Source organism: Solanum lycopersicum, chromosome 10, assembly GCF_036512215.1.
Source record: "Solanum lycopersicum chromosome 10, SLM_r2.1".
Lineage (NCBI taxonomy): Eukaryota > Viridiplantae > Streptophyta > Magnoliopsida > Solanales > Solanaceae > Solanum > Solanum lycopersicum.
This window is the reverse complement of record NC_090809.1, coordinates 53,217,840-53,232,618: the sequence shown is the minus strand read 5'-3', so window position 1 is coordinate 53,232,618 and position 14,779 is coordinate 53,217,840. Positions and strand designations below refer to the sequence as shown.

The following is a 14,779-nucleotide window of genomic DNA, read 5'->3' as shown; positions in this document are numbered from 1 at the left end:
TCTATTGGTGGAATGGCATGAAGAGGGATATAGCAGATTTTGTGAGTAAGTGCCCCAATTGCCAGCAAGTCAAGATAGAACATCAAAAATCATGAGGTATGACTCAAGAGATCGATATTCCTACTTAGAAGTGGGATGTGATCAATATGGATTTCATCACTTACCTCGTACTCGCAAACAACATGACTCCATTTGGATGATAGTTGATAGGATGACTAAGTCTTCTCGCTTTAGCGGTCAAGACTACAGATTCGGAAGAGGACTATGCCAAGCTTTACATTAATGAAATTTTGAAGTTATATGGGGTTCCTTTATCAGATAGAGGTTCTTAGTTTACCTCTCATTTCCAGGAGGTCATTTCAGAAGGGTCTTGGTACTCAAGTTAACCTTAGCATAGCATTTCATCCGTAGGCAGAGTACCAATAAGATCCTAGAGGATATGTTGAGAGATTGTGTGATAGATTTCAAGGGTAGTTGGGATGATCACCTTTATCTGATTGAGTTTGCCTACAATAATAACTACCATTCCAGCATTCAGATGGCCTCTTATGAGGCTTTGTATGGGCGTAGATGTAGATCTCCTATTTGTTGGTTGGAAGTAGGTGAACCAGCTTTGATAGGGACAGGTTCAATCCTTTATGCTATGGAGAAAGTAAAACCCATTAGAGATAGACTTAAGACAGCCCAAAGTTGTCAAAAATCTTATACAGATGTAAGAAGAAGGGAACTAGAGTTCCAAGTTGATGATTAGGTTTTCCTGAAAATGTCACATGTGAAAGCGGTGATGAAATTTGGAAAAAAATGGAAGCTCAGTACTAGATATGTAGGCCCTTACAAGATCTTGAAAAGGGTTGGCAAGGTGGCATATGAGTTAGAGTTGCCAGCAGAATTAGCAGCACTTCATCCGGTCAAACACATCTCACTCTTGAAGAAGTGTGTGGATGATCCAGCCTCTGTAGTACCATTGGAGAGTGTGGCGCTGAAAGATAGTCTTTCTTATGAGGATGTACCTGTTGAAATTCTTGAACGTCAGGTTAGAAGGTTGAGAAACAAAGAAGTCTCTTCAGTCAAGGTTTTGTGGAGAATTAAGTCCATAGAGGGAGCTACTTGGCAAGCAGAAATAGCCATGAAAGCCAAGTATTATCATCTCTTTCCTTGCGATTCCACTACAGCTTGAGGTAATAGTTCATCTTCAGTTTTTCAGTCATTCATGCGTGAATTCAGTCTTAGTCATGTTACCTCAGTTTATATTTACATTTTCAGCATTTGCATGTTCTTGGAACTCAATTCAGTCAGAAACTCGTTCTCAGTGTTTAATAGTAAGGATTACAGCTCTCTCCCTCTATTTAATCTAGTTTAGTCTTCATTCGAGGGTCAATGTTTCCAATGGGGAGATAATGAAACACCCCGTATCTAAAACAGACCAGAAATCATATTTTTAGAAATCTGTAGGTGCAACCGTGGTTACCATTGACGGATTATAGTCTGATCTACAGCTCGTACTGTGCATCCGTCATTTGAGCCTGAAGCTCCCAAAAACTCAGCCCAGAAGATTTGACTAAGTGTCAAATGACAAAAGGAGCAACGATCCGTAAGTCAAACTACAGTCTATAGTCTGTGTCCATCGATCAAGACCCCATTTACCCACTCTATGAAAAGAACCACGATTGACCAGTATGGTCCATAGATGGACCTACGGATCGTAGGTATGACCATAGGTGAAAACTAGCAGACATTTAGGGGGGAAACGCAGTTGGATCAAATGAATTAGGTGTCCCATGACCTATAAAATAATAGATAAATGAATTAGATTTCCATAGCCACTGAGTTTGCTAAAATCAGACCTTCGAGTAAAAATTTATGCCCGTTTTAGTAAATGCATGTCGAACAGACCCAACCTACGGACCCAAAAGATGGACCGTCGATTGAATGACGGCCCGTCAGTCTAGGTCATCGTTTGGTATGACAACAATTAACTCAGGAGTCTTTTGGTCTTTTCTCACTTTGTTTAAATCCTAAGATACGTCATTTTGATCCTAAATCATCATATTTTAGTCAGTTTAAGCCTAGAAACATAACAAGAATTTATCTAAGTCAAAAATCATAAATCAAAACTTAGAAAATTAGAAGCAAGATAAGATAAAAAATCTCAACAACCCTAGTTCAAGAACGCAGTAAGGTTTCAGCAGTTTCAGCCCCAAAATCTAAATATTTCTCCGTGAATTTCATCACCAGGTATGTAGGATTTCACTAGTGGGTTCCTTTCACCCATTAGATCCCTAGTTTTCAATCAGATTCTTGATTCTCATATCATGATTAGACCTATGTTTTCTATAACTTCAATGGAACTTAATGAATTAAATAGTTATATGTTCCAAATCATATTACCATGTTATTACTCAGATTATTGCACGAATTTAAGAACACTAGCTATGTATTTCTTTAGTTCTTGAATTACACATGCTAGAGTCAGATATTTTAGTTACTTCAGATATACATGCCTCAGTTATAAATGCATAATTACCAGATTAATTATTGCATTCTCAGTTTGCATGTTCAATTTTGATCTATCCAGTATTTACTGAAATTCAGTCATAATGTCTAAAACACTTTATTCATTGGGAGTAGCATAATACCGAGTTGGACTAGGGTTCAGCGTACCCAATTAGTCCCAGAACAACTAGCCAAGTAGGTAGTAAGTCCCCTCTGTGGGCATCAGTTTAGTGATCACACCAGCATGTTTTTATACCTCTGGCAGGGTATACTGGATACTCTCGATGGGGCATAATCATCAGAATCCACATTTAGCTCATGTGGTTTTATTGTCGGTTATTAGTAGCTCCCATGGTTCAGTTAGACTCGATTGCACTGACCATATTTACATATCAGTTATCAATCAGTCTCAGCATGTTATAAATTTGGTCATTGCATTCAGTTAGCTCAGAATTCAGTATATCATGTTCATATTGTTATATTTGATCTTGTGCTTGTTCAGTTATGTTTTATTTCAGCTTTACTCTATCATACATGCCCAGTACCTTCAAGTAGTGACGCATACGTGTGCTACATCTTCTCATATTGCAGGTTCAGGTTCTCAACATCCAGATAGTGCTTAGATCTATTTACGATCTCCAGTTCAGCAGATTCAGTGGTGAGTCCTCATTCTCCGAGGACAATAGTCATGAGTTTCTTTTCAGTATTTAGTCCTTTAGTTTCAGTTTTTGCTAGACTTAGTTGGGGCTTGTCCCATCATTTTTAGTCAGTTAGAGTCTTATTTCAGACATAGTTAGTTTCAGCTTGGTATTGAGTTAATATATTATTTGTATTAAACTCATCAATATTTCAAATATCTCAGTTATAGATTATTATCTTTAGTATACTCATGATCATGCCAACTGGGTTAGCTTGGGATCACTTGTGGTCCTAGGTTTGTGTCCGCATCTCAGGGGTAGCTCGGAGCGTGACACTAAATTTTTTAGTAAATAATTATTTATATATCTTTTTCGCTTACATAATATAATATTTTAAAAAAATAGAAAATAAAAAAATATAGAAAAATTGCTTGCCCCTGATATTAGATGATATTTAGATTTAAAAAGCTAGATAATATTTTAGAATTGTGATTACACTATTCACATCTTCATATTAGAAAATAAAAGTATTACAACGTTATTTAAAAAATGAATTGCAAATAAATGATTAACATCTTATTAATGTTGATCGATATAAATATATCCAGTAACGTAAATTAAATACTTTATTATTTAAGGAAACTATACCATAAATAAAAGTTTAATTTACCTAAATCTCATAGTGTTAAAAAGTTGATTACAGTATTTCTCTACTCTTTTCCAAATTATAACTTTTCGGATATATAGGTGGATTCTCTTTTCTGAATTACAAAAATTTCTTACAATTTGTGCATTTTGGATACGAGAGGGGAGGAATCTATAAGAATGTATCAGAGAGAAGGGATACATAAAGAGGGATGTCTCAGAGATAGGAGAGATGTTCCCAGAGAAGGATAGAGATGTATCAACTAGAGAAGAGTGATGTATTTGAGAAGGAATTTTCGAATTTATTTAAATGATATGGAATTTTAGAGATTACAAAAAAAGAGGAGTATTTACATATTTTTTCTAAATAAAAAGTAGGACAAAAAATTAAGCCTATTACTAAAGAATTACTTGAAACTACTAATTTTATTGACTAATTTTAATCAAATAATGAGGGATTTTAATAGTATATATATAGAGACATCTCTCCAAAAAAGAATAAAAGTATCAGAATACTATTTCATTTTGTGTACCATTATTATCAAGCTACCATCAAATTACAAATGTCTAGGAAAGATTTGTTCATTCTATTTTAAAACTAAAAAAATTCTCCACGTGCATATTTCAATATATAATTCGAAAATACATGGATCTACTCAAACATTAAACCATGTCATTTGAGCTAGACGTGGGGTGAACAATAAGTCATTTAAAATTTTATTGAAACACATCCTCAATAAGTCTAAATGTTTTGACTCTTTAGATGCATTATTTTAAAGATGTTCCAACTCAAAATTGGTTATACTAGAACAAATAGTAGATGTTGGTTAGCATTTTAATATTAATATTTTATATTAATTTGCTAAAAAAATTGGATAGCGTTGCATTTGATGTAAGTTGTCCGTTGGTAGATAATTTGTTTGTCGTAACCATTGGGGCAGTTAATTACTTGGATTATTACTCCATTTGAAGTAAGTGCTGATGTTATGACCATTTGTTGCAACATAGATAGTGGCATCTTGGTCATTACTTCTCCATATTATTTCTCCATTATTTCAACATTTATTCCTCCATATTCTTTGTAACTTATGTAGCATATGTGACCTCTAGACTATTTATCGTCACTATTTACTACACAATGTATCTTCCTATTCAATGCTAGGAAGACTTCTTCTAGTATAAATAGTGGTGATCTTCATTTGGTTTGGTACACACAACACACAAGAGAAATATAGAGTTAAAGAGTTAGTCAAAAGAGAGTTCTTATTAGTTGAAGGGAGGTGTTCTTTTTTGTGGAGTTTTGGACTCAACTCTTGTCCAGAGTTGTTGAGTTATATTTTCTGAAGGTTTTTGTATCCTAGAGGGGACAAGTCAAAGAGGACTACTGCTAGACCAGTGAAAATGTGTACTGCAGTGGGCTTGAATCTCCATAAAGAGAGCGAGACATACGCGCCTTAGCCTGAAGAGATTTATTTTCTTCATTTTATTTTCAATTGTAATTTTGTACTTTTTGTTGTCTTGTAAGTTTTCACTAACAATTTTAAGGAGATTCATCATGGCTACAATTGAAAAAATTGCGGATGTCTAGATAGGAGACCTTAACAAGCTATTTTGGTTCAATGGTAACCATTTATAAAGATGGAAGGGTAAAGTACCTTTTTACTTTAGTACTCTCAATGTTTCTTCTGTGTTAACTGAGAAGAATCTGAAAAAAGTAGACAACACCTATGAATGATGATGAAACTATTTCTCATCTAGAGAAAGTGGAAAAGTACAATGGTGATTCCTATAAATGTCGGTAATTATTCTTAATTGTCTATCTGATAATTTTTATGATTATGATAAAAACTTACTCTAACGCAAAAAAAAATTGGAAAGCTTTGCAAAGTAAGTATGATTCTGAAGAGGCAATAGCGAAAAAATATGCGGCTAGTAGATTTTTTCGTTTTCAAATGGTGGACAATAAATTGGTGGTAGATCAAGCTCAATACTTTGTCATGGCTGTTGGAGAGCATATGTACGAAGAGGTTAAAATTGGAGATAAACTAATTGTTTGTGGCATAGTAGATAAACTTCCATCATCTTGGAAGGAATTTCAAAAAACTATGCACCACAAACAAAAGGAAACCTCTCTTGTAACCTTAATAACGCATGGAAGAAGAAACAAGAGTCCAAGATGCAATTTTACAACCGAAAAGAACAATATCATTATGAAGGTAAATTTAATTACTTCTAATAATTCTACTCCTGAATCTCATAAAAATACTTCTTTAAAGCCTAAGAAGAAAATTTTTAAGAAATATAATGGTAGACCTCGAAAGAATAATAATGATGAAAATAACCAAGCACAAAATCAACAAGTTCAAGAAAAGGGACCATGCTTTGTTTGTGGCAAGAGTGGTCATATTCCTCGATTTTACAGATTTCAGAAACGTGGTCCTAATCCTCAGGCAAACGAAGAACCTTTTGTGGCGGTGATTATCGACATAAACATGATTGAGAATGTTGATAGATGGTGGGTTGGTTTTGGTGCAAACAGTCATGTCTGTTATGATAAAGAATAGTTTAAAAAATACACTCATTTGAGAAGCCCAAAATCATCATGCTTGGTGCTCACACTACTCAAGTGCTTGGAAAGGGAGATGTTAAATTGTGTTTTACTTCTGTAAGGGTATTAACTTTGAAAGATGTACTTTATACTCTTTCTATGAGAAAAAATTGATGTCAAGTTTTCTTCTTAATAAAGCAGGTTTTAAACAGATTATTGAATCTGATCAATATGTAATAATGAAGAAGGGTATTTTTTGGGAGAAGGGGTATGCATATGATAGGATGTTTCTACTTCTGTTTATATGATTTCTCCTACCAATTTTTGGTGTGCTAGTCTGTCTTATATTAATGATTGTTATGTTGGAATCATGAGTAGTTTAGGATTAATTTCAATGGTTAAAAAGAATTTCGAAAAGTGTGAGCCTTGTGTAAAGCTAAAATCATTAAAAGGCCTCATTTTCAAGTTGAAAGAAAAACTGATTTGTTAGAATTAGTTCATACTGATATTTGTGAACTTGATGAAATTCTAACTCATGGAGGTAATAGATTTTTTATCACTTTGATTGATGATTTTTCTAAGTTTACATATGTTTACTTGATGAAAAATAAAAGTGATGCTTGTGAGAATTTTAAAACTTATGTTCATGAGGTTGAAAATCAGTAGAAAAATAAAAAGAATGAGAAGTGGTAGAAGTCGTGAATAAAGTTAAATGAGTTTAATTCTTTTCTAAGATCATTGGGAATAATTCATGAAACTACTCCTCCTTACTCTCCTTCATCTAATGGAGTAGAGGAAAGGAAAAATAGAACTTTGATTGAATTAATTAATGTCATGTTTATTATGTCACATGCACCTTTAAATTTTTGGGGTGAAGCTATTTTAACTACTTGTTATGTGTTGAATAGTGTGTCTCATAAAAAGTCTAAATTGACACCTTTTGAATTGTGGAAAGGTTACAAGCCAAGTTTGGGATTGTCTAGCCTTGGTGAGGCTAATGGATCCCAAGATTACAAAGTTGGATAAGAAAGTTACTACTTGTGATTTTCTTGGTTATGCTTCAAATAGTACAGCCTATAGATTTTTCAATCTTGAAGATAATACTGTGATAGAATCAACTGATGTTATATTTCATTAAAATAAGTTATTTTTTATTCTAAAAATAGTGGGGGTCAAAGGATTGAACAAAATATTTTGTCACTACCTAGTTCTTCTACTTCTACTTTGAAAAATAAAGAAGTTAATGATTTTGAGTTAAGAAGAAGTAAAAGAGCTAGAGTAGAAAAAGATTTTGGTCCTGATTTAAATGTTTTTAATGTTGGAGATGACCCTCTGACTTTGAAAGAAGCATTATGTTCACATGATTCTATTTTTTGGAAAGAGGTTGTAAATGATGAAATGAAATCTCCAATTTCTAATAAAACCGTTAAGTTTGTTGATTTACCACCAATTTGTAAAACTATTGGTTGTAAAGGGGTCTTATGAAAAAGTTGAAACCGGATGAATCTATTGATAAATATAAGGCTAGGCTAGTTGCAAAAGGTTTTAAACAACTAGAAGGCCTAGAATTTTTTGATATTTTTTCTCCGGTAACAATAATTACATCCATAAGACTTTAGTTGGTATGGCTGCAAATTTTTCAAACTATCAATATTTTAACATTTAAGAGAGCTCATTAGCAATACTTTCAGTATTTAGTAGAAATGTCAAATTTTCGTTTGTTATATATCTCATTTATGTTTTTATTAATTGTTTTTATTTAAAGAATATAATTATTTAAGGGATAATGCCCAAGTACCCCCTCAACCTATGCCCGAAATCCCAGAGACACACTTATACTTTACTAAGCTCCTATTACCCACCCTGAACTTATTTTATAAGTAATTTTCTACCCCTTTTTAGCCTACGTGGCACTAGTTTGAAAAGAAAAGTCAACCATCGTTGGGCCCACAAGATAGTGCCACGTAGGTCGAAAAGGGGTAAAAAATTATTAATAAAATAAGTTCAGTGGGGTAATAGGACCTTAGTATAGTATAAGTGTGTCTCTGAGATTTCGGGCATAGGTAGAGGGGGGTACTTGGACATTATCCCATTATTTAATAACAAAAGGGAGAAAATCAAGAGAATATTTCAAAAAAAGGTAAGGATCACTTAATTTTCTCATCAGTTGCATTTTCAAATAAAAGGATAATACCCAAGTACCCCCTCAACCTATATCCGAAATCTCAGAGACACACTTATACTATACTAAGGTCCTATTACCCCCCTGAACTTATTTTATTAGTAACTTTTTACCCCTTTTTAGCTTACGTGGCACTATCTTGTGGGCCCAACGATGGTTGACTTTTTTTTTCAAACTAGTGCCACGTAGGCTAAAAAGGGGTAGAAAATTACATATAAAATAAGTTCAGGGGGGTAATAGGACCTTACTATAGTATAAGTGTGTCTCTGGGATTTCGGACATAGGTTGAGGGGGTACTTGGGTATTTTCCCTCAAATAAAATTTAAACTTTGTTCTTTTTTTATCCAGAATTTTTACCTTTTTAAAATTATTTTCAGACCACAATATATTCTATTTATATTCTATTTATATTCATTATAGTTTTTTATTAGTTTGTATTCATTCCAATAGGTATGTCAAATGTATCTATATAGTCATTTAAGCAATATATTTGTATTCATATATTTTTTTTCCTCTGTAGTCATTTTTTTCTTAAAAAATCTTGTATGTATTCATTTTAATATGTATTTTATTTGTATTTCTATTTGTAACGACCTGTTTAGTCGTTTTAAGTAGCAGATTTTATTTCTGGAAAAAAAACAGGCTGAGGCGACGGACCCCACAACGGACCTTCATGGGCACGACGGACCGTCGCAGGGTCTCGTTTCAAAACACTTAGAAAATCTGAAATTGGGTACTGAAAATCGACTCTCTGAACTTCGTGACGGAATGGCAGGACGGACCATCACAGGTGTGACGGACCGTCACAGACTCTTCAGAGAAATTGAGTCTCTGAACTCTGTGACGGGCAGCAGGACGGACCGTCGCAGGCGCGACGGGCCGTCACAGACTGCGAAATCCCAGTCTGGGTCGGATTTCTTTATACGTTTTAAGGGACGTTTTTGACTATTCCTGCTTTAATTATAAAGTTAGTGGGTTAATGTTAATAAGTCTAATTACTTGGGGGTTAAAAGAGGTAACCTTAAGTTAATTAGTGGGTTATTATTGCCATCTTTTATTCTTAAATTATATACTAATTAGGGTAAAAGAAAGAGGGTTTGAATAAGAAAAAGAAAAGAACAGAAAGAGAGAGAACGAGAATCGATAGAGAGAGACGAACGAAGAGGAAAAACAAACGCTTAGAAAATTTGCTTGCTTGATCACGAATCTTCGGTGGAGGTAGGTTATGGTTTCTCTTACGATATTCGTAGTAAACTCTTAATAGCGAATGATATGTATTGATAATATTGTAAACCCTGCTATGTGCTTAATTGTATGCTTGCATGAATGTAATTATATAATTGTGATTATATAAGCATGATGAAGTTATTGAATCCCAAATCTTGCAAAACCCTAATCTCTTTGTTAATGATGAGGCCTTGGTATAAAAGAAGGCGTGGTGAACTAAAATAATGAGATTGATGATGTCTTGGTAAGAAAGAAGGCTAGGCGAATTGATAGAAGGAGATTAGGGGATCGGGTGTCACGAACCGACACGTAGAATTAGGGGATCGGGTGTCACGAACCGACACGTAGAATTAGGAATCGGGTGTCACAAATCGACACGTAGAATTAGGGGATCAGGTGTCACGAACCGACACGTAGAATTAGGGGATCGAGTGTCACGAACCGACACGTAGATTAGGAGATCGGGTGTCACGAACTAACACGTAGATTTAGGGGATCGGGTGTCACGAACCGACACGTAGATTTAGGGGATCGGAGTGTCACGTACCGACACAAGAGGATTAATGAATATGAGGGAGCGGAGTGTCACGTACTGACACAAGAGAAATAAAGATAATGAATCTTGAAAGATGTTAATATACTCAATCTAATGAACATGATTCCCAAATGAGTATGGTATTGAGGCTTGAGTCCTCATGTGTGAACTTGACGGTAATTGTTAATGATATAGTGCTTGTTGTTGCTACATGTTGAGTATCATAGTTGATTTTATGATATTACTTGGTATATATTGATTTCTATTTTGAGTTGGCCGATGATATCTTCTCAGTACCCGTGTTTTGTATTGACCCCTACTTTTATGTTTTCTTCTTGTTTATTTATGGAGTGCAGCAAACGTGCCGTCATCTTCGACTCAACGATAACTCTAGCCAGTCTTCATTACTCCGGATATCAGGGTGAGCTAATGCTTCTAGCTTGGACTGGATCTTCCTCTTCATATCTTGACGCCTTGAAGTTCCGGCATGGACTAGCTTTTATTTGTTTTAGCTTCTTATAATACTCTTAGTTTAGTAATTTGATCATAGATGTTCTTGTGGTGATGACTTCCAGATTTTGGGGATAATAATAGTTATTGATTTGATTAATGAGTTTAAGTCTTCCGCATTACTTATTACTTGATATTATATTGAAATGTTAAGGTTTAGATTGGTTGGTTCGCTCGCATAGGAGGAAAAGTGTGGGTGCCAGTCGCGGCCCGATTTGGGTCGTGACACTATCGATTCTAGTTTTTATTTAGAATTTTGTATAATAATATATAAAATACAAAAAATTAGTATGATTTGAAAAAGTGAGAATGAAATATAAAATTGAAAAGAAATAACTGTATATTTGATGTAATCATTCTTAAATAAAATACATAACTAGTTGACATACATTTAGAATAAATAAAAATTAGAAAAAAATGTCAAATTCATAAATTATGCAACATAATTTTTGAATGAATACAAATATTGATTGTATACTGTAATGACCCTTTAGTCGTTTTATGAATTTTACCCATTTATCTAAACTTAATTATTTTAGTAGTTTTTATAAATAATTTATGACTTGTAGAAATGAGTGCTATAAATTTTAAAATAAATTAATAGTTAATTAAGTTTTACAAAATCAATGTACTTAATTTTAAGAAAATTATAATAATAATAATAATAACTAATAAAAAAACAAAGGGCTAAGCCCAATTGAAAAGGAAAAAAAGGGTTAAAGTTGCTGTTGTTGTTAGCAGCAGCAGTCACGCATAAATTTAAAAAAAAAGAACATATCACGCAGTGTAACAAGAAAAAAATGGAAGAAGAAGAGAGGCAACGTTGCATTGTTAAATAGGAACCATGTGTTTAAATCAGGTAAGAAAATCGATCTTTTATAACTGGATTGAATTATTTTGTACAATTATTTCAAAAATCATTAACACCAAAGGGTTAAATTGTAAAGTGTTTTTATCAATTGATTTTAAATTTGGTTAAGATCGTATTTTTTTTAATTTGTGGGTTAATGTATAACTAAGATGTTTAGTGGGTGAGGAATAAGGAGGTTATAATTTTGGATTGAAATACAGGAATAATTCAAGCTTTAACATTATTATATGTATGTTCCTGAGGAGTTATTGTTGTGATTGCACATAATGAATAATATGATATCCTTACCAAAATTAAAGCTTTATATGCCTAAATGTGAGAGAAGATACTCACAAATTTTTGAATCAGTGACAAGAATGTTTTCTATTCAAACTTACGACATTGGTAGAATTATTGCAAAAGCATGCTAGTCCAAGTCAATGATTGTCAATTAGGATTTAGTTAGAATTATGGAATGAATGATATATTGAGATTTTCGTCTAATAATATTTTATACGGTGGTCCATAAGTATGCATAATGATTATGGGTTTGGTTAAGTTTCACAATTTTCTTCTAGTTATCAAGTAATAATTCAAGTTTTGTTATAATGAGATAAGTAATTAAATATTAAGGGCATTGTATTATATGAATGTCATTAGATTTATGATATAGGAGAAGGGAAACGTAACCCTAGACAATATTACGAGCTTGATTACATATCTGAGTGAGCTTTTGTGTTTAGACTAGACCTACAGTAATTTGAGTTTTGTTGGGTTCGAAATCTTATTATGACTAATAATATGAATAGATTGCTTTGAGTTGGAAGTCCAACGAAAAGAGGAAGACTCAATCACAGGGTGATTGTTCGACTATTTGAGGCAAGTGGATTCCTAAACACTTGTTAAGTGTATGAAATGCGTGTATTTCCTTGTGGTATATGTTTGGGAGTAACAGGATTGGTGATGGGTTGACTTGTCCACATTGATTATTTCTAATGATGAGAAAAAAAGGATAACAAAAGGCAATGTGATTAATTATTTATGTGTGATGTGTTAACAAAGGGTTATAGGATTTTTGAATTATTGTCGATGTGACTTCATGTTTGTGTGTTTGTGAACTGTGCGATGTTATGAAAATGGTCATCTCCTCATTATTTGTGTGAACTTGTTATCTGCATTATTCTGAGGCATTGGTTGTGTCAAGTGTTATGTGCATTGAGAAAGAATGCGTACTTAAGAATATGTACCATTTTGAGAGACGTATCGCATGCCGCGATGGTTACTATTATCGAGGATCGTGTCGTACGCCACGACAGATGCATGGACAGATATGTCCCCCATGGGTCCCGGACTGAGAGACAGTGGGTGTGTATCACTAGGTCAGACATGCATCATTATACTTGACATTGCATTCCATTGCATTGCACATACTTATCATTAGTGAACTGGATATAGTGTTTTGTTCATCTTCTGATTGTCTTTCTGCGGAACTTGTGATTGATCAATATTGAGCATGTTATTGCGGATATATAATTTGTTGAAGTATTGTTGTTGAGAATATGTAATTTCTTGAAGTATTGTTATTGAGGATATGTAATTTGTCTAAGTGTTGTTTTTGAGTTACGTGCTATGTAAACTATGAGCTGTTTGGTTGGGTTGATTTTAATGCAGATTGTAGTTGTGGAGGTTCAGTTGGGGGTGGTAGGAGTACTCGTATTTCATCCCCTTAGCTTGTGTTTAGAGGTTTACTTGTTGAGTATCGTGTGGTTTGGTACTCACCCCTTGCTTCTACAATTTTTTTTGTAGGTTATGAGCCTGAATTTTTGTTGTACTTGTCATTCTCTTCTTTTCCGAGGCTTCTTAGAGATTTGTGAGGTAGTTGTTTCCATCTCAGCATACTTTCTTCTCCATAATTATGATCTTGTTCTATTCTAGAAACAAGTTCATTTGAGACTTGAATTTTTCTTTTGAACCAATTGTAATACTTTAGAGGCGTGTACACGTGACAACCAGGTTTTGGGGGTACTTTTAAGTAACTTATAAATTTTCCGCATTTTATTGTAATGATTGAGTTTTAGGCTGACTTGTCTTGGTGGGATAACGAGTGCTATCACGTCCATTTTTGGGTCGTGACATATACATAAGATTTTAAATAGAAATTGAGAAAGGATACAAAATTCTGAATTTTTTTTATGTATATAAAAAGAAACTAATAGGATTTTGTTCTTCATGTAAATAATATACATATCTAGTTAGTATACATTTGAAATGGATTCAATTAGGAACAAATACAAGATTCATAAATATATACAACATGAGATTTTGAATGAATATAAATATTAATAGCATACATACTAATTTGAATATTAATTGAGAAAAAATATAAATTCTAAGAAAAAATTACAAATACAAATACATAAAGATTTCATAGCCTACAACACATATCCAACAAAAAATCATTAATAAAATCTTAAATGTAATAGTCATGTAAAATGTATTCATAAATTATTGAATATCTACAAATGTGAAAAAATATAAAGGAACGAAAAAAATAATATATTATCAAAATTAACAAAAACTGACCCCAAAATACAATGATAAAAAAACAACTGAATACAAAATACAAAATACAAACTAATAAATATTGCACAATGTACATAACAAGAAATTTACAAATATATTCAATACACATTGTTGAACAAATTGTTATTTAACTTCAACTCAACATGCAAAAATCTAAACATGTGAAAATTATTGAAATACCTCTTCAGCAACAATTTGGTCTTCGCCGTCATTTTCTTGTACCCTACTAGTTACGTTTTCAATCTGAATTTGATGAAGAATTTTTTCTTGTCATCTCTCTTCCCCAATTTTAGAAGCATATCTTACAATATCCGCTATTTCTTGAGTAACAAATAGATTAAATGATGAAAAATCACTAGAAATCGTTTTACTAAGATGAATAGTGTCTCTTAGAATCATTCTTTGAAGAGTGTTTTATAGTTCTAAACGAAAAGAATCCTACTTTCATCAATGATTTAAACAACAATAAAATTAGAAAATAAATCTAAAAAAAATAACGATGAAAATACCTTAATTAGAGAAATTTGTGTGAATCCAGATTTTGAAGATAAAAAAAACTTTCGATGGA

The 14,779-nt window shown here is 33.1% G+C and overlaps 1 protein-coding gene across 1 annotated transcript; it reads left to right on the top strand.

The window, feature by feature from the left end:
* The first annotated feature begins 763 nt into the window (after window positions 1-763).
* LOC138338917 (uncharacterized) lies at window positions 764-6,340 on the top strand. The gene is made up of 2 exons (XM_069290003.1): window positions 764-1,137; window positions 6,199-6,340. Exons 1-2 carry the CDS (start codon window positions 764-766, stop codon window positions 6,338-6,340), a joined length of 516 nt encoding a protein of 171 aa, XP_069146104.1.
* The last annotated feature ends 8,439 nt before the right edge of the window (window positions 6,341-14,779 follow it).